This window comes from Myotis yumanensis, unplaced genomic scaffold, assembly GCF_028538775.1.
Source record: "Myotis yumanensis isolate MYYU_CA2020_CCGP unplaced genomic scaffold, mMyoYum1.0.hap1 SCAF_5, whole genome shotgun sequence".
In the NCBI taxonomy this organism is placed as follows: Eukaryota; Metazoa; Chordata; class Mammalia; order Chiroptera; family Vespertilionidae; genus Myotis; species Myotis yumanensis.
This window is the reverse complement of record NW_027223756.1, coordinates 72133142-72152067: the sequence shown is the minus strand read 5'-3', so window position 1 is coordinate 72152067 and position 18926 is coordinate 72133142. Positions and strand designations below refer to the sequence as shown.

Sequence of the window (18926 nt, the reverse complement as noted above, 5' to 3'; positions counted from 1 at the left end):
CACACTCAAGCATCTGTATATAGGTTGATGGTGTTGAGCAGTTGGGTAGACATTCAGTAGCATCACAGTAGTCAGTAAGACAACCAGCACAATGCAAGTTGCTAGGTTGGCCTGTTATCTACACTAATAAAAGAGAAACATGCAAATTGGTGTCACTCTGCTACCCTTCCCATTGGCTAATCAGCATATCCTTATGCAAATTAACTGTCAGCCTAGATGGCGGCCGGCAGCCATGCACTGAAGCGAACAGGGAGGCTTGCTTGCTCCAGTGATGGCGAACTCCAACGTTCCCCGCCTGACTTGCCGGCCTCTCAGCTGCAACTCTAAGCAACTATGTTGCAAATATAGAAGCTAAACAAAACCCCAGAAACCGGCTTTCAGTCAGCTGGGCTTCAGCCAGCCGGACCGCAACATTGTATCAAATACAGAAGGTAAAGGCCAGAAACCTGCTTTCAGCAGCGAGGCCTCAGAGCTAAAGCTGGCACAGAATAGAAAAAAAAAAAAGAAAAAAAGGAACAGTTGGGAGCTTCAGTCACCCGCCAGTCTGAAAACGGCCCTCAGCCCCTCACCCGGACTGGCCAGGCACCCCAGTGGGGACCCCCACCCTGATCCAGGACACCCTTCAGGGCAAACCAGCCGGCCCCCACCCATACACCAGGCCTCTATTCTATATAGTAAAAGGGTAATATGCCTCCCAGCACCGAGATCAGCGGAGCAGCGAGGCTCCCGGCACCAGGATCAACGTGACAGGGGGCAGCGCCCAAACCCCCTGATTGCCCTGCGGCTCTGTGAGTGACAGGGGGTGAGGCCACAACCTCCCTATCCGCCCTGCTCTGTTCGTGACAGGGGAAGGCGCCCCAACCCCCTGATCAGCCCTGCTCTGTGCCTGATAGGGGGGAGCTCCCCCACTCCCTGATCGCCCTGCGGCTCTGTGTGTGACAGGGGGCGGGGCTACAACCTCCCTATCTGCCCTGCTCTGTTCGTGACAGGGTGTGGCGCCCCAACCCCCTGATCGGCCCTGCTGTGTGGATGATAGAAGGTGGTGCCCCAACCCCCCTCCACGGGCCTTGCTCTGTGTGTGACAGGGTAGAGCCATAACCTCCCCATTGGCCCTGCCCTGAGTGTGACAGGGTGCAGTGCCCCAACCCCCTGATCTGCCCTGCTCTGTGTGTGATGGGGACGGTGCCCCAACTCCCCTATCGGCCCTACTCTGTGAGTGACAGGGGGGAGCTCTCCAACCCCCTGATCGACCCTGCTCTGTGTGTGACAGGGTACGGAGCCCCAACCCCCCTCATGGGCCCTGCTCTGTGAGTGACAGGGGACAGTGCCCCAACCCCCTGATCTGCCCTGCTCTGTGTGTGATGGGGGCGGTGCCCCAACTCCCCTATCGGCCCTACTCTGTGAGTGACAGGGGGGAGCTCTCCAACCCCCTGATCGACCCTGCTCTGTGTGTGACAGGGTACGGAGCCCCAACCCCCCTGATGGGCCCTGCTCTGTGAGTGACAGGGGACAGCGCCCCAACCCCCTGATTGGCCCTGCTCTGTGCATGACAAGGGGTGGCGCCGCAACCGCCCCATCGACCCTGCCTTGAGTGTGACAGGGGACGGTGCCTCAACCCCCTAATCGGCCCTACCCTGAGGGTGACTGAGGGTGGCATCGCAACCTCCCAATCCGCCCTGCTCTGTGCATGACAGGGGGCGGCGCCCCAACTCCCTAATCGGCCCTGCTCTGAGCCTGACCAGGGGCTGCATCTAGGGATTGGGCGTGCCCTCTGCCACCCAGGCGCAGGCCTAAGCCAGCAGGTCATTATCTCCCAAGGGGTCCCAGACTGTGAGAGGGCACAGGCCGGGCTGGGGGACCCCCCCCCCGCCGAGTGCACAAATTTTTGTGCACTGGGCCTCTAGTCCTATATAATAAAATAGAAACATGCAAATTAACCATCACACCGCTACACCCACCAGCCAATCAGAGCGATTATGCAAATTAACCCAACAAAGATGGCAGTTAATTTGCATACACAGGCGCGGAGTGAAGACTGAAGATGACTGAAGATGGCGGTGGTCACGGAGCTGGAGTGAGCAGGAGGCTTGGATTGCTCCCAGCGATGGAGGAAGCCAAGTTTCCCACCAGCCCTGGGCTCCACTCAAGGAGGGACTGGGGGCCTGGGCTCCACTCATGGAGTGGCCCTGGCAACGCAGGCTTCCAGCCAACCCTGGCTTCCGCTCAAGGAGCTGGAAAAAAAAAAAGGGAGGGGGCTGGGAGCAGCCAGAGTGGAGAAGCCAAGCCTTGCTGCTGCAGCTGGACCAAAGGCCTGGGTTTCCGGGCCCGGAGGAAAACTGGTGCCGGCAGCCAGGGGAAGGAAGGCCTATTGTGTGAATCTTCGTGCAACATGCCACTAGTCTATATAATAAAAGCCTAAGCGACCGTTACAGTGGAAAGACCAGAACGACCAGTCACTATGATGCGGACCACCAGGGGGCAAACACTCAATGCAGGAGCTGCCCCATGGTGGTCAGTGCACTCCCATTGGGGAGTGCCACTCAGCCAGAAGCCAAGCTCACGACTGGCGAGCACTAAGGAGCAGTGAGCCTAGCGGTAAGGAGCAGCAAGCAGGCTAGCAGTAAGGAGTGAGAACTGCAAGAGGGCACAGGCTGGGTTGAGGGCCCCCTCATCCAGTGCATGAATTTTGTGTACCAAGGCTCTAGTACTTTCATAAGTTTGGCTGGCAAAGAAAACAATGAATCCAGATGGATTTAGACAATTTATTAACTGACACATGCAGCAAAACATGGTGTTAGCAGCTAGTCTCACAGGATGATACCCCACCAGAGAGGCCAGATGATGGGCAGCAGAGGTGGCGGGCCATTCTGCTGCTCAGGAGCCAACTCTACACCATAGCCAAGTGTTCTCATAGCCTGGACCCTAAGCAGGCTGAGGTGGAAAGTCCCATGCTTTCACTCTGAAACCAGGGAGGTGAATGAGAACCTGCCTCATGGCAGCCCATCACAACATGGCCTTTCTCCTTGTGTGTCAAGAACTGCAGGGTTAGGCCCAGTCATGACTCAAGTCAGCCTGGAGTTAGGCCTCGCCTATGTGTTCTATGTGAGAGATGCACAAGGTCAACAGGAGGCCAAGACAGATCTGCTCCTCCGTAGATGGGAGGAGCAAAGAAAAGGTAAGTGGGGAGCTGAAGGAATGGTAAAGTCTAAGTATAAAGAGATGTTTTTATAATTTGAAGCCTCTATGAACAACCAAGACATCCTTTCCATGAGTAAAGAGATAAGTAGGCACTGAAGAGAGCCCGGATATCACTATGAAGTGGGAAATTGTATTCTAAGTTGTTTTCATGAGAAGATTAGCTGCTTTTAGGAAAGCGGTAGGCCAGCTTTAAAAATCCAAAATCCCAAGAATCTGAAGGTTTATAAAAATGCCAGATCTGTGCCACCGTTTAACATAAATTCCTTGGCTGTGTGAAAGATGGGAGCGGTCAGGGCTTTCAAGTTCATTGGCATTCACTGGCTTCTCATATCAGGGTTCAGGGTTTCCTTTGACACAGCACTCCAGTTGAAACATACAGTAGGCAACTAACATTTCACTTCCATAGCACTCAAGTCTGCAGATGCCATTTCCATAGCATTTCTTGTGTATTTCTGATGATATTGGATTCATGCCTGGAAAGACAATGAATGGAAGGAGAATTCACTATAGACCTGTTTGGACTATAAAATAAAAAGGCCCCGCCCCCTTTTTTTTCTATACTGATTCTAAGGAGACTAGTTCATAATGACTGATTTTGTTGGAATCAATTGATTCTGATAGAATTTAATTAATTCTAATAGATTCTCATTGAAAAAAATTAGCTTGTGCTATGGATTCAATTGCAGCCCCCTCTCACCAATTCATATGTTGAAACTCAAATCCTCAGTGTGACTGTATTTGGAGATTGGTACTTCAGGAGGTAATTAAATAAGGTCATAACTGTTATGATGGCTGGGAGAGGTCAATGGGGGAAAAAGGGGACATATGCAATACTTTCAACAATAAAGACTTAAAAAAAAAAAGGTAATAAGAGTGAGGCCCTAATGCATTAGGATTGGTGGCCTAAATTAACAGGTAGACTTAGTGGTAGAAGACACAGAAAGAAGATGGCAGGAAATATAACTCTCATCAGAAACTGAATCAACCTGCAGTTGATCTTGGACGTTCCAGCCTCTAAAACTATGAGAAAATAAAGTTTGTTTAAGCCATGCAGTCTGTGGTATTTTGTTATGGCAGTCTGAGCCGACTAAGGTAATTAGTAACTTGGAAGTTTGCCCAAATTGGTCAAATAATAACTTGAAACCGTCAAGTTACCTATGTATATAATTCTTAACTCACTTTTAATTACTTATTCATTCCCAAACCAGTTTTCATAAACTCAGGTACTGTTGGGCTGCAGATTTGAGTGTAATATAGACCTTAATCTCAAAGAATTTTCAGTCTAGACAAAGAGAGAAGAAGCACAAAATACCTGTAAGAGAGGAGAAAAACAGGACAAGTCTAGTGACACATTTGCCATATGGAATGGTGTGAGTTCAGAGGAGGATGAAATCAGATTTGGAATCTCTTATCAGAGCCCAAGGCATTAGAGCTGGGCTTACAATTTTGTTCACATGCTACTCCACAGGATCATTAAAATATGAATATTTCTTTATGCTCATGTGTAAGAAGGCATTAAAAGGACAAGAGTGCCCGTATTTGTCCATGTGTAAATATTTTGAGCCAACACATACCCTATCCAAGTCATCATGCCCTGGAGGATAATTGTCCTATAGGAAAAAAGAAGGGGTCAGTGTTACTTAGCTGGCAAGAAGGAAGCCCGAGGAGATGAAATGTAATGGTCTGCATAGGAGATGAGAAAGTCCTATGAAAAAGAGTAGCTATGGGAATGTATAAGATAATAAATGGAATATTATAGACTATATGCAATTGTCTGGAGATCTGTGGTCATAGTGGAATCGGTCCCATCAAGAGCTTTAAAAGGCCTGAATCCTAGGGATTCTTAATTTAAGCCCATTGAGTTATATGATCTGAAAATCTGATTCATTTGCCTAGAAAATACTGCAGGGAGGGTGAGAAATTAAATGGGACCCTCTAACATATAGATTTGAATTGATTCCACTGAGTGAGGAAAATATTCAAGATGAGATTTCTAAAGTCAGAACATGAGGCCAGTTAGTCCTTCATGTCTTTTATCACATAGGATCTCATTAATTTTCTTGGAACAAGCAGTTCCACATCTGCTTCACCATGTACCTAAGGCATCGACAGATAGTAATTTTAGTATACGCAATTTCCGCATATTAGGAGGCTTAAAATGTTATCACCACTTGCTGGTTTTGACTAGTATGACTAGATATGTTCCTTAGTTAGAGACAAACTAGTGGCAAAATACGATGAGGCATCACTAATGAAAATATAATACTTCTCATAAGTCAGGTCCTGCACATATTATTTTAGGCATATTCTATACATTATACCATTTAATTCTTGCTAGTATTATTATTTCTGTTCTGTAAGTGAAGAGAACTGAGGTTCAGAGAAGCTCAGACTTTTGCCTACAGCAGTACAGCTAACAAGTTGGAGAGCCAAGATGCAAGCTCAGACCTTGCTGACATCAAAGCTGCTTGATGCTTTTTCTACTTTGAAAATCAAAGGGTCCATGGTGGGAAGACATGCATAGCCTTGCTTAGTGGAATTGCTCTTCTCTAGAAAGGACCCCCCAGGAGATTTCCACTTTACCTGCCAGCGCTGGGTCCCAGAAGATGAGAAAGACAAACACAATGAGGAGAGGCTTCATGGCCAGGCTCTGCTGTGGAGGAGGCTGGTGGTAGGGTCTGGCACGGGCTGTCAGAGAGCGAGAAAGGGAAGTACTCAGGTCTGAGGTGTGCCCTGCTCCAGTTGGATATGCTACACTGATCTCTCTTGAGGCACCTGAGTTGGCAAAGCTCAGATGAGGGAAAACTGACAGCTGTCCCCATTCAACAGCTTTTCCTTTTGACAAGGGCACTGCTCCCCGACCTGGGTTTTCCAAAAGTACTAATGGAGACCTGAGAACGATATGCTATTTCTTTTTAAAATATATTTTTATTGATTTCAGAGAGGAAAGGAGAGGGAGAGAGAGATAGAAGCATCATGATGAGAGAAAATCATTGATCGGCTGCCTCCTAAGGATCGAGCCTATGACCTGGGACCCTTCAGTCACCAGGTCAATGCTCTATCCACTGAACCAAACTGGTTAGGGCACAAAGGTCGATCTTCACTTTAACTGAGCCTGTCTGCTGTCTTTTTTTTTTTTTTTTTTTGCATCTATGATAACACACCTGAAAGCACACCTTTGAAATATCAAAGTAATTTGCTTTTTTCCAGACCCCTCAAAGCACAACCACAGCATCAGAGCAAAGACAACAAATACCAACATTGTTATTATTATCAGAATAATTATTGATTGTTAACTATTCTATATCCACAAATGTAAAAGAAGTATGTGTCTATTCATTTTACTTTTTATCCAATCCTAGAGATTTCCCTGCTTGGCTTTCTCCAGTCCTCCTAAAGCAGTGGTACTCAATCTTCTGGCCCTTTAAATATGGTTCCTCATGTTGTGACCCAACCATAAAATTATTTTCATTGCTACTTCATAACTGTAATTTGCTATTGTTATGAATCATAATGTAAATATCTGATATGCAGGGTGGTCTTAGGCGACCCCTGTGAAAGGGTCGTTCGACCGCCAAAGGGGTAGTGACCCACAGGTTGAGAACTGCTGTCCTAAAGTATCACCAATGAATTTCATGTAACCATCCTTATACCTCCTCCTTTAATTGTAATCCTATCTAATAAAGAGAAAATATGCTAATCGACCCTCATGCCGTTGCAAAGATGGTAGCTCCCACAGCCAATAATTGACTGCCCACCCTCAAAGATGGTGGTGCCCACAGCCAATAAGGAGGGAATATGCTAATTGCTGCCACACCCTCAAATATGGTGGTGCTCACAGCCACAAGATGGCAGTGCCCAGTCCCCCAGCCCCATCAGGGTGGCAGGCACATGGCAAGTCCTCCAGAGACCCCCAATCCCCTCAGCCTCCCAGCCGACCAGGGCTGGCCCAAGGCACAGGCAAGCCTCGGATGGTGGCTGCCCAGCCAATGCCCGAGGCACAGGAAAGCCTTGATGTCAGCTGCCCAGCCGCCCAGGGCCACCCGAAGCTCAGGTAACCAGGGCCAGCCAAGACTTGCACTGCTGGCAGTGGCAGCAGCAGAGGTGTGATGGGGCATTGCCTTCCCCTGATTGCTGGGTTGCCTCCTGCCCCTGAGGGCAGGCCGGGCTGAAGAACCCCCACCTCCAGTGCATGAATTTTCATGCACCGGGCCTCTAAGTGTATAAAATAAGGTGCATAAAAAAATAAAACAATAAAAAATAATAAAATAAGGTGCATAACTGTCATTCTCTTGAGTTTTTTCTCAATCCCTTAAGATTTTGCTTCCCAGCAATTGCCATCAGTTTAGATCAAATAAACTCATAAAAATACACATTTGGGCATTTTTTATGTTGACATCACCCCCAATAAATTTAATTAAAAAATAAATTAAAGAAAGAAGTAAAAAATAAAAGAAGTCTGGTGTATTAGTTCTCAAGAGCTGCCATAATAAATGACCACAAACCAGATAGCTTAAACAATGAAATGTATTGTGTCATTGTTCTGAAGGTTAGAAGTCTGAGATTAAGGTTTTTCTAAACCAAGTCTTAAATAAGTTGGAGGCAGCAGGAGAGTATAAGAGTGAATGAGGAAAGACAGCTTATATTGTGATGGGTCACTGTTTCTGTTTTTAGTCCTGGTCTTTATACAATGAGAGAGGAGAGAAATGGCATAGGGTAATGGAGGACAGAAATACTGTGTGGTCTGAGAGCAATGATGCACTAGTGTTTCCTTATGTTAGTAGAATACAGAGAGGTGGCAAGAACATAGCTCAGCATTGATTGCATGGTCCGATTTAGTAAATAGTCTCATAGCATTGGTTCCCCTTCCCTCACACAGGTCCCCCCAGCGTGGCAAGGGAGCAGTAGCATAATCCCTGTATGGCTGAGATCATGGAAGTGGTGAAGTCACAGACAGTCCCATATGAATTTCTGGTAACCCAGAATGATGTATGAGTAGCAGAAGTAGTGTATGCACTAAGGAATGAGCCTCACCCAAAGAGTTTTAATAATTTTATTAAGAATAAGAGGCAACTCAGCAGTCATACCTTGACTAGTGATGGGAGACCAAGTCAGGAGGATGTCTTAATCAAGGCTCTCTCAGATGCCTCACCAATGTTTAACTTCTCTGGAACTTACAAGTAACTTGGAGAAAAGAGAAGTGACTCTAAATTGACTATATTTCAGTTTCTGTGATCAGGTAGCATGAAGTTCATAATAGGAATTAAGTTCATTTATAAAAAATTAAGTTATACTTTTGCATGTGCCTAGTGGACTGATACTCATATTCCTTTATGCTAAAATTCTACTATGCCAAAACATCTCTCTTTTATTATTATTATTATTATTTATTTATTTATTATTATTATTAATCCTTACCCAAGGATATCTTTCCATTGATTTTTAGAGAGTGGAAGGAGGGGGAGAGACAGAGAGAGAAAAATTGATGTCTCTTACATTGATTGCCTCCCTCAAGCACTCTGAGTAGGCCCGGGGATCAAGCCTGCAACTGACCTACACTCTTGACCTATACCCTTCAGTCTGCAGGCTGGTGCTCTATCCACTGAGCAAAACTGGCTAGGCCCCAAAACATCTCCTTATTAACTTTCCTCATACTCCCAACCTACTTTCTCTAGATTCTAGTTTAGTGAGCTAAATAAGCTAACCATCTCTTTGCCAGCTTTGAAACCTCAGGATCCCCTTTTATACCTTCTTCTCATTATATTATATGGCCACTAAATTTTCTCATTCCTCTTCCTGAAATCCATCTGCCTCTCTTCTTTCTTTTTGGTCCTCATTCTAGTGTTCTGGTCCTAGATTACTAAAATATCGTAATGTTGCATAAATATGTTGTGTTTATATAAGATTGTATTACCTCAGAAACAGAAAATATACCTTCTTTTCAAAACCACGGGAAATTTGAACAAATATCAATTTTATCTTAGACCACAAAGAATGATTTAACAGATTCCAAAATGCTGTAAGACAGATCACATTCTCTGGTCCATGAAATTATAATGAACATATATGGAGCTTATATTGGGGTCAGGTGCTGCTTCAGGATTTATGTATATTAATGCATATAATCCTCATAACACCATGATGTAGGTACTATTGTTACCCCCACTTCATAAATAAGGAAACCGGGGTAGGGAGAGACTAAAGCATTTCCCCAAGGTTAAAAAGTGAATAAGTGGTGGGGCTGGGTTCTTGTATTATTGGTGAAACAACAATGTGGTTGTGAATCTAAACTGAGGAAATGAATGTAAACATGCACACATGAAAATAGAATGTAAGCCTTTATTAAATTTATATTTATTTTAACCTCAACAGAATTATCATGAATTTCCATTATCTTTCATATTAATCATTCTTTTTAAAAAAATTTAAAAATATATTTTAATTGATTTCAGAGAAGAAGGGAGAGAGAGAGAGAGCTAGAAACCATCAATGATGAGAATCACTTTTTGGCTGCCTCCTGTATGCCTCCCCCTGGGGATCGAGCCCAAAACCTGGGCATGTCCCCTGACCCGGAATCAAATTGTGACCTCCTGGTTCATAGGTTGATGCTCAGTGACTGAGCCACGCTGGCCGGACTAATTATTCTTATGTAGAGATGGGAATCTTATTCATTTTTAGTTTCTGTTCTTGGAGTCTGAAGAAAATGGAGTTGGACTTTTCACCACTTCTTTCTTTTGTTCAAGTCAACTTTCTTTATTCTGCAGCAGATGCTCGAGTCAGAACAGTATCTAACTGCATATTCATCATGATTGCACTTCATTCTGCATTTATGGTATAATGAAGAACATCTGCTGTTAAAAGCAAAGCTTCTCACTTTGAAAAGAGAAAACATCATATTGTGTTATATTAGTTATTTGTATATTTTAGTGTTGAAAGTGTTCCATAATAAATTAAAACAACAACAATAAAGAACTTGCCTAGAAAAAACTAACAAAGAAATTATAGTTGAGAAAAGTGGAGATCATGAATAAAGGTAAATGATTATTTCTTCTGTAAGTGGAAATAGCTGAAAAGGAGAAAGGTTTCTGATGAGAACTGTTACAGCATATTTTTTTTTCTAAAATGACACATTCATTTTGGGGTGAAGATTTATGATTTAAGAAAGAATGTTCAATTTCAAGAGTGAGTTTTTAAAAAGTGAGTGGGGATAAAATTCAGGGTGTAGGAGGAAGGGGTAGCCTTAAGTCAGAAAATCAAGAGAAGGCAGAGTAAGCTTACATTAGAAGCTGTATGGTGGTGGAAAAATGGGGAAGTTATCTCTTGTTTCCTTTACTTTCTTGGTTTATTAAAAAAAATCACCGCCGAAACCGGTTTGGCTCAGTGGATAGAGCGTCGGCCTGCGGACTGAAAGGTCCCAGGTTCGATTCCGGTCAAGGGCATGTACCTGGGTTGCGGGCACATCCCCAGTAGGAGATGTGCAGGAGGCAGCTGGTAGATGTTTCTCTCTCATCGATGTTTCTAACTCTCTATCTCTCTCCCTTCCTCTCTGTAAAAAATCAATAAAAAAATATATTTAAAAAAAAAAAAAAAAAAAAAAAAAAAAAAAAAAAAAATCACCAATAGAGAATGAGAAGGAGACAGAGGGAGTTGTGTCGTGGCTCCAACTTTCCAGTGTATTTAGGCTCCAAACCATGTCTCATTTACTAAGGAAGTTTCTGAGATCTACACAAGATCCCATGAGCCATAATCTCTCACTTCAGTTCCCAGATCTCTCTCACTCTCTCATTCTCTCATTCTCTCTTCTTCTATCCTTTGCTCCCAAACAAAACTATCCTAAGTTTTATAGTAATAATTTCCTTACTTTTAAAAATGTGTTTTAATACCCGAGTTTTCATCCCTAGACATTATAGTTTAGTTTTCATCTCATCACAATGTTTGCTATTTCATATAAATCTACAGGTCCTTCCTGAATTATTTCTTATATATGTGTATTTTACATTGAAGAACTTGTTATGGTTAACCTGTAGTCTTCCCCACAGCTAATATTTTCTGATTGCATACTCTTGGAGAATTCAACATGTTCCTGTGTCCTCTGTATTTTCAGAAAATTGGCAGCACGATTCAGAGGCTTGATCAGATTTATGTTTGATTCCTTTAGCTAGCTGCAATGTATTGGTGTGTGTGTGTGTGTGTGTGTGTGTGTGTGTGTGTGTGTGTTTTATAAGGAGACCCATAATGTCTGGTTGTCTCTTTGTGGGAGATGATAGCAGTTATTAATGCTCAATAGCTAGATTCATTAATGCAATGGGGTTCCACAATGTTGAAATTGTAATTATATCATGTCTTTTTCATTGTTTAGTTGTAATACTTTAATAAAGAGATATTTTATATAATATACTAGAAGCCCCGTGCACAAAAATTTGTGCACTCAGGGGGTCCCTCAGCCTGGTCTGTGCCCTCTCGCAGTCTGGGACCCCTCAGGGGATGACCACCTGCTTGTTTAGGCCCGCTCCCCGGGGGATTGGAACTAAGCTGGCAGTCAGACATCCCTCTGGCAGCCCAGGAGCCTTTGGGGGATGTCCACTTGCCAGCAGGGAGCAGGCCTAAGCTACAGTCGGACATCTTTAACGCTGCTGAGGAGGCGGGAGAGGCTCCCACCGCCACCGCTGTACTGGCAGCCATCAGCCTGGCTAGTGGCTGAGCAGAGCTCCCCTTGTGGGAGCACACTGACCACCAGGGGGCAGCTCCTGCATTTAGTGTCTGCCCCCTGGTGGTCTGTGTGTGTCATAGTGACCAGTCATTTCCAGTCTTTCTGCTGTTAGGGTCAATTTGCATATTACCATTTTATTATATAGGACTCGGGGGCTAGAGGGGGTCCCTCAGCCCAGCCTGTGTCCTCTCGCAGTCTGGGACCCCTCGGGAGATAATGACCTGCTGGCAGAGGGCAGGCCCAATCCCTAGGTGCAGCCCTTGGTCGGGCTCAGAGCAGGGCCGATTGGGGAGTTGGGGCGCCGCCCCCTGTCATGCACAGAGCAGGGCAGATCAGGAGGTTGCAATGCCACCCTCAGTCACGCTCAGGGTAGGGCCGATTGGGGGGTTGGGGCACCGCCCCCTGTCACACTCAAGGCAGGGTCGATAGGGAGGTTGCGGCACCACCCCCTGTCATGCACAGAGCAGGGCCCATCAGGGGGGTTGGGGCTCCTTACCCTGTCATGCACAGAGCAGGGCCGATCAGGGGATTGAGGAGCTCCCCCCTGTCACTCACAGAGTAGGGCGGATAGGGGGGTTGGGGCACCGCCCTGTCACACACAGAGCAGGGTGAATCAGGGGGTTTGGGAGCCGTCCTCTATCACCCACAGAGCAGGGCCGATCAGGGGGTTGGGGCGCCTTCCCCTGTCACGAACAGAGCAGGGTGGATAGGGAGGTTATGGCCCCTCCCCCTGTCACACACAGAGCCACAGGGCGATCAGGGGGTTTGGTCGCTGCCCCCTGTCACGCTGATCCTGGTGCCGGGGGGCCTCGCGGCTCCGCTGATCCCGGTGCTGGGAGGCATATTACCCTTTTACTATATAGGATAGAGGCCTGGTGCATGGGTGGAGGCCAGCTGGTCTGCCCTGAAGGGTGTCCTGGATCAGGGTGGGGGTCCCCACTGGGGTGCCTGGCCAGCCTGGATGAGAGGTTGATGGCTGTTTGCAGCTGGTCACACCCCCTTCAGGGTGGGGGTCCCCACTGGGGTGCCTGGTCAGCCTGGATGAAGGGATGATGGCTGTTTGCAGCTGTTCACACCCCCTTCAGGGTGGGGGTCCCCACTGGGATGCCTGGCCAGTCTGAGTGAGGGGCTGAGGGCCGTTTTCAGGCTGGCAGGTGACTGAAGCTCCCAACCTGTCCTTTTTTTTTATTTTTTATTCTGGACCAGCTTTTGCTCTGAGGCTTGGCTCCAGCTCTGAGGCCTCGGCTGCTGAAAGCAGGTATCTGGTTTGTTTGGGTTCTATAATTGTAACACTGTTTCGATCCTGCTCACTCCAGCTCTGAGATCCCGGCTGGCTGAAAGCAGGGATCTGTGTTTGTTCTATAATTGAAACAATGTTGCGGTCCTGCTGGCTGAAGCCCTGCTGACTGAAAGCAGGTTTCTGGGGTTTTGTTTAGCTTCTACATTTGTAACAATGTTTCTTAAACTGCAAGCTCAGAGGCCGGCAAGGCAGGCAGGGAACGTTGGCTTCCTCTGTCACTGAAGCAAGCAAGCCTCCTGTTCGCTTCAAGCTGCCTGGCTGCTGGCCGCCATCTTGGTTTTCAGTTAATTTGCATATCACCCTGATTAGCCAATGGGAAGGGCAGCGGAGGTATGGCTAATTACCATGTTTCTCTATTATTAGATAGAATAAAAGCCTGGTGCATGGGTGGGGCCGGCTGGTTTGCCCTGAAGGGTGTCCCAGATCAGGGTGGGGGTCCTGCTTGGGTGCCTGGTCAGCCTGGGTGAGGGGCTGAGGGCCATTTTCAGGCTGGCCACACCCCCTTCAGGGAGGGGGGTCGTGCTGGGGTGCCTGGCCATCTTGGGTGAGGGGCTGACGGCTGTTTGTAGGCTGGCCACAGCCCCTTCAGTGTGGGGGTCCCTCTGGGGTGCCTGGTCAGCCTGGGTTAGGGGTTGAGTGCCGTTTTCAGGCTGGTCACACCTCTTTCAGGGTTCGGGGGTCCTGCTGGGGTGCCTGGCCAGTCTGGGTGAGTGGCTGATGACTGTGCAGGCTGGCCAAGCCCCCCAGTGGGGAACCTCACCCCATGAGGGTGTAGCCATCCTGGGTGAGGGGCTGGTGGCTGTTTGCAGGCTTGCCACAGCCCCCTCAGGGTTGTGGTCCCCGCTGGGGTGCCTGGCCAGTCTGGGTGAGTGGCTGAGGGCCATTTTCAGGCTGGCCAAGCCCCCCAGCCGGGACCCTCACCCCATGAGGGTATAGCCATCCTGGGTGAGGGGCTGATGGCTGTTTGCAGGCTGGCCACGCCTCCAGCCACCCAAGCTCCCAGTGGAGGCTGGCTGGAAGCAGGTATCTGGGATTTATCTTCTATAATTGAAACTGTTGCCTTGAGAGGAGGCCACAGCTGGCCAGGGCAGGCGGGAAGCTTGGCTTCCTCCATCGCTGGAGCAACCAAGCCTCCTGCTTGCTCTAGCTGCATGGCTGCCGGCTGCCATCTTGGTTGGGTTAATTTGCATATAGTTGCTCTGATTGGCTGGTGGGCATGGCTTGAGGCATAGCGGAGGTGTGGTCATTTTGCACGTTTCTCTTTTATTAGACTAGATTTTGAAACCACTGTATCGTGATATGACCAATGTAAAAAACTGTACATATTTAATGTATAGAACTTGATAAGTTTGGAGAAAAGTGTATATCTATGAAACCATCATGACCATCAAAGCCATAGATATATCCATCACCTATCAAAGATTTCTCCCACCTTCTTTATTATTATTAATGTTCTTATTTGTGGTAAGAATACTTAGCATAAGGTCTATACTCTTAGCAAATTTCAAGTATACAATACAGTATTGTTAGCCATAGGTACTGTATGGATAGCTGAACTTCTTAACTTGTTTATCTTGCATAACTGAACCTTTGATTAACAATTTCCCATTTTCTCTACCCATCATCCCCAGGTAACCACTATCCTATTTTCTGTTATTATGAGTATGACTCTTTTTAAAGACTCCACAAGAAAGTGAGATTATGCAGTATTTGTCTTCCTGTCTTTCTGGCTTATTCCACTTAGTTGAGTGCTCTCAAGGTACATCCATGTTGTTGCAATGACTATATTCACTTATCACAGTTTTGGGGTGTATGTATTTTTTCACTTTTATTGAGGAATGATTGATTAATAAAATTGCATATATTTAAGGTATACAATATGATTTTTTAAAAAAAATTATGTTTTTATTGATTTTTAGAGAGAGGGAAAGGGAGAGGGATAGAGAGATAGAAACATTGATGAGAGAAAAACATCATCAATTGGCTGCCTCCTGCATGCCCTCCACTGGGGATTGAGCCTGCACCCTGGGTGTGTGCCCTGATTGGGAATTGAACCAGTGACCTCTTGTTTCCTGGGTCAATGCTCAACCATTGAGCCATACCAGCCAGGCTGATGTTTTGATATAATATATATTGTGAATTTATTACCACCATGAGATAACATATCCACCACCTCACATAGTTTTTTTCTTTCTTTGAGTGGTAAAATTACTTGAGATCTATTCTCTTGGCAAATGTCAAGTATACAATGTATTACCAACTATAGTCATCATTCTGTACATTAAGTCTCCAGAACTTGTTCATTTTATCACTGAATGTTTGTATCCTTTGACCAACATCTCTCCATTCTCCTTCTCCCACTCCTCTGGAAACCACCATTATACTATCTACTTCTTTGAGTTTGGCCATTTTATATTCCACATATAAATGAGATCATATAGTATTGGTCTTTCTGTGACTCACTTATTTGTCTTAGCATAATGTCCTGCAGGTTTGTTCATGTTGTTGCAAATGGTTTAGTTTCCCTCTTTTTAAGGCTGGATACTATTCTGTTAAGTATATATATATCACAATTTCTTTTCCCAGTCATCAACTGATGGACACTTAGGTTGTTTCCATATCTTGACTAGTGTGAATAATGCTGCAATGAACATGGGAGTGTAGATACCGTGCCAACATTCTGATTGTGTTCCTGTGGATATAAATCAGAAGTGGAATTGCTGGCTCATGTGGTAACTCTATTTTTAATGTCTTGAGAAGCCTTCATACTGCTTTACATAATGGCTATACCAATTTGCATTCCCACCAAAAGTGTAGTGTATAAGGGTTCCCTTTACTCTGTATATAAATTTTAAGGCAATGTGACAAAACTAAACAGTAGTATGTAAATATACTATGTGCTTAGGTGCCAGAGTCCTGAGCTGTTCAATTGCCTACCACTCTTCTAGATAACCTAGGCATAAATCTGTATTAGTTGAAGCCAATAATATTGTTCTTCATTTCTTTACCAGCGGTTAGTTGGGGTGTGGTTATATCCATTTCTGGGGAACTTCTGGGAAAATATTTCTTGCTGATATAAGAAGAAATGCCCTTCTTGTACTCTGGTGTAATTTGGTGGGTCAGGGTATGATGTCTAGAGCAAAGACTGCTATCTTCAGACCTTGAGAGGAGCTAGGTACGGATAAATTTGGCATTTTCTGACACTTGATGGAATGGATAATCTGATGCATTAACCAATTTTAGAATTGTTTAATCTTTGGACTTCTTGTTATGTGTAATAACATATTTTCTTTATTGTTTAAGCTAATTGAGTCTAAGTTGTTTTTAACTTTGAACCTGAAAACATACTTCTTGCTAGAGCAAGCACATCCAGTAAAAAGATAAACTTAATGTTCAGATTATATAAAAAAACTGATAACTCAATAATAAAAGACAACCTAATTTAAAGGAGTAAAAGAACTTTGTAGAGACATTTCTATAAAGAAGATATACAAATGGCGAATAAACACATGAAAAGATGCTCAACATTGCAAATGAACTTCAAAGTAAAATGCAAATTAAAACTATAATGAGAAATCACTTTATACCAGCTAGGATTTATAATAATAAAGACAAATAGCAAGTGTTGGTGGCTATGTGGAGAAATTGGAACCCTCATGCATTGCTGGTGAGATTGTAAAATGAAGCCTGCAACTGTGGAAATTGTTTGGCAATTCCTCAGAAAGTTAAACATAGAGTTACTCATATGACACAGCAATTCTATTCCCAGGTATTTACCCAAGAGAATTGGAAATATGTCCACACATAAATCTTCATAGCAACATCATTCATAATAGTCCCAAAGTGGAGACAATCCAAGTGTCCATCAATGACGAATGGATAAATAAAATGTAGCATATGTGTTTACTAGAATACTATTCATCAGTTGAAAGGAATTAAATATTAAAGCATGCTACAACCTGGGTGAACTTTGAAAAACATTAAGCTAAGTGAAAGAAAATAGACACAAAGGGTCACATATTGCATGATTGATTATATTAAGTGTCCAGAAAAAGTAAATTGATAGAGACGGAAAGCAGATTAGTGGTTGCCAAGGTCTAAAGAAAGGGAAAGATGGGGAATGACTGCTAATGAATATGGAGTTGCTTTCAAGGGTGATGAAATGTCCAGGAATTAGATAGTGGTGATGATTGCATAACTTTATGAATATACGGAATATGACTGAAATGGTACACTTTAAAAGGGTGAATTTTATGGTGAATTTTATCTCAATAATTTTTTTAAAAAAACCAAGAATAATGAAGAAAAATTTGAATTTACAGGTATTAAAATGTGCTCCAAGGTAGTATATGCATCAGAAAAGATAATTAAATCAATAGATAATAATATAAGCCTCAGTTATAAGCCCAAAGATTAACATGTATTTATTACATAGTATTAGTGGTTTTTAAAATAGGATTGATTATTCAATAAATAAGTCTGTACAATTGGTTATTTGATTAAGTGTTGAGGTGGAATCTTGGCCTCCACTACACATAGTAATTTCCACCTAGTTCTTTACCCTGTACCTAGATTAATGATTAGAATGTTCTGTGAACCACAGGTTATGATGGAGTGGCCTCCTCTTTACCCCTGGCCCTTCTAATCACCACTCACTTTCCATTTTTTTTCAATCCCCCCTATTTTTGTGTGTGTATATGTTGAGCATATTTCCACCATCTTTGGATCAAGCACAATTGTAAGTCAGATTTCAGAACAGGATATATCACTGAAAGGCACCACTTTATGGATGTAGTAGCATCAACTTTCCCTTCCTGTGAGCAGCCAATGCACTCCTCTCACACTCTTCCTTGAATGGTGCAATCTAATTTATTTTCAAACTCTTGGAAGACCTAGTATTTTCATAACGCTGGAAAGAAAGGTTTCCATCTTACCTGGAGGAACTGTGGACAACAAGGCGAGGACCCCGAGGATGCAAAGCAAGACCCTCATGGTTGACTAAGTTACTTAGAATCAGTAGCTAAAATGAAGAGAAGTTCTTTATATATTTAGTACCCAGGAGGTGGGTCGCTGTCTGATTACTGAACCTTTCAGCAGCAGAAACATTTCTGTGCTCCAATGAGCCTTCAATATCAGGAGACAGCATGCAACGAACACGAGTTTCAGTTATTCAAAGTACATTTGTTAAATATTGACAGGATGTGGGCCATGGCAGTAGGGTGCATAGCACTTACGGAAAAGGAGCAGCCTTGGTGAAGGCAGGAGAGATATTCTGCTGAAAAGTCATTGTCTTATGGTTCCTGGAGGACCTGTAAAGGCTAAGGTGACATTCATAGAGTAATCACTTTATTTCCCTAGTAATAGAAAGAGAAGCATTGGATAGAACAGCATGCCTTTTCATTGGTATTTTTGGGAATGTACATTTGCAGACTTGAGCAATGAAATTATATTTGAAACCATACACAGGTTAGGGAGATATAGAAAAGCTTTTGTTTAAATCCCCCCCTGCCCCCCGGTGTTCAACCAACTGAATAAAATAAATTAATTTTTATATCTAAAGTCTTAGTGAACACAAATTGTTTACACAACACAGCTACATGTAATGTGAGAGGAACAAAAAGGAAGCATGGGCCTTCGATGAACTTAGGAAAACAAATAATATAGAAAAAAACCATGGCAATGCCACATGAGCATATGTCTGACAAAGTGGCACAAATG

General features: G+C 44.3%; 2 protein-coding genes across 2 annotated transcripts; both read right to left on the bottom strand.

Annotated features, from left to right (window-relative positions):
* Positions 1-3528: 3528 nt before the first annotated feature.
* On the bottom strand, positions 3529-5839 carry DEFB134 (defensin beta 134). The gene is made up of 2 exons (XM_070417266.1): positions 5782-5839; positions 3529-3671 (listed from the first exon to the last, which is right to left on the bottom strand). The coding sequence occupies exons 1-2, from the start codon at positions 5837-5839 to the stop codon at positions 3529-3531; spliced, it is 201 nt and encodes a 66-aa protein (XP_070273367.1).
* A 3883-nt stretch (positions 5840-9722) lies between these two features.
* On the bottom strand, positions 9723-18200 carry LOC139011787 (beta-defensin 131B-like). Its single transcript, XM_070417265.1, has 2 exons — positions 18143-18200; positions 9723-10071 (listed from the first exon to the last, which is right to left on the bottom strand). Exons 1-2 carry the CDS (start codon positions 18198-18200, stop codon positions 9917-9919), a joined length of 213 nt encoding a protein of 70 aa, XP_070273366.1. The 3' UTR covers positions 9723-9916.
* Positions 18201-18926: the final 726 nt, after the last annotated feature.

Coding starts and splice junctions, on each gene's coding strand:
- DEFB134 (XM_070417266.1), bottom strand. CDS start 5,839: ATGAAGCCTCTCCTCATTGTGTTTGTCTTTCTCATCTTCTGGGACCCA. Junction 3,672..5,781: donor CTGGGACCCAGCGCTGGCAG/GTAAAGTGGAAA, acceptor TTGTCTTTCCAG/GCATGAATCCAATATCATCA.
- LOC139011787 (XM_070417265.1), bottom strand. CDS start 18,200: ATGAGGGTCTTGCTTTGCATCCTCGGGGTCCTCGCCTTGTTGTCCACA. Junction 10,072..18,142: donor GTTGTCCACAGTTCCTCCAG/GTAAGATGGAAA, acceptor CTCTTTTCAAAG/TGAGAAGCTTTGCTTTTAAC.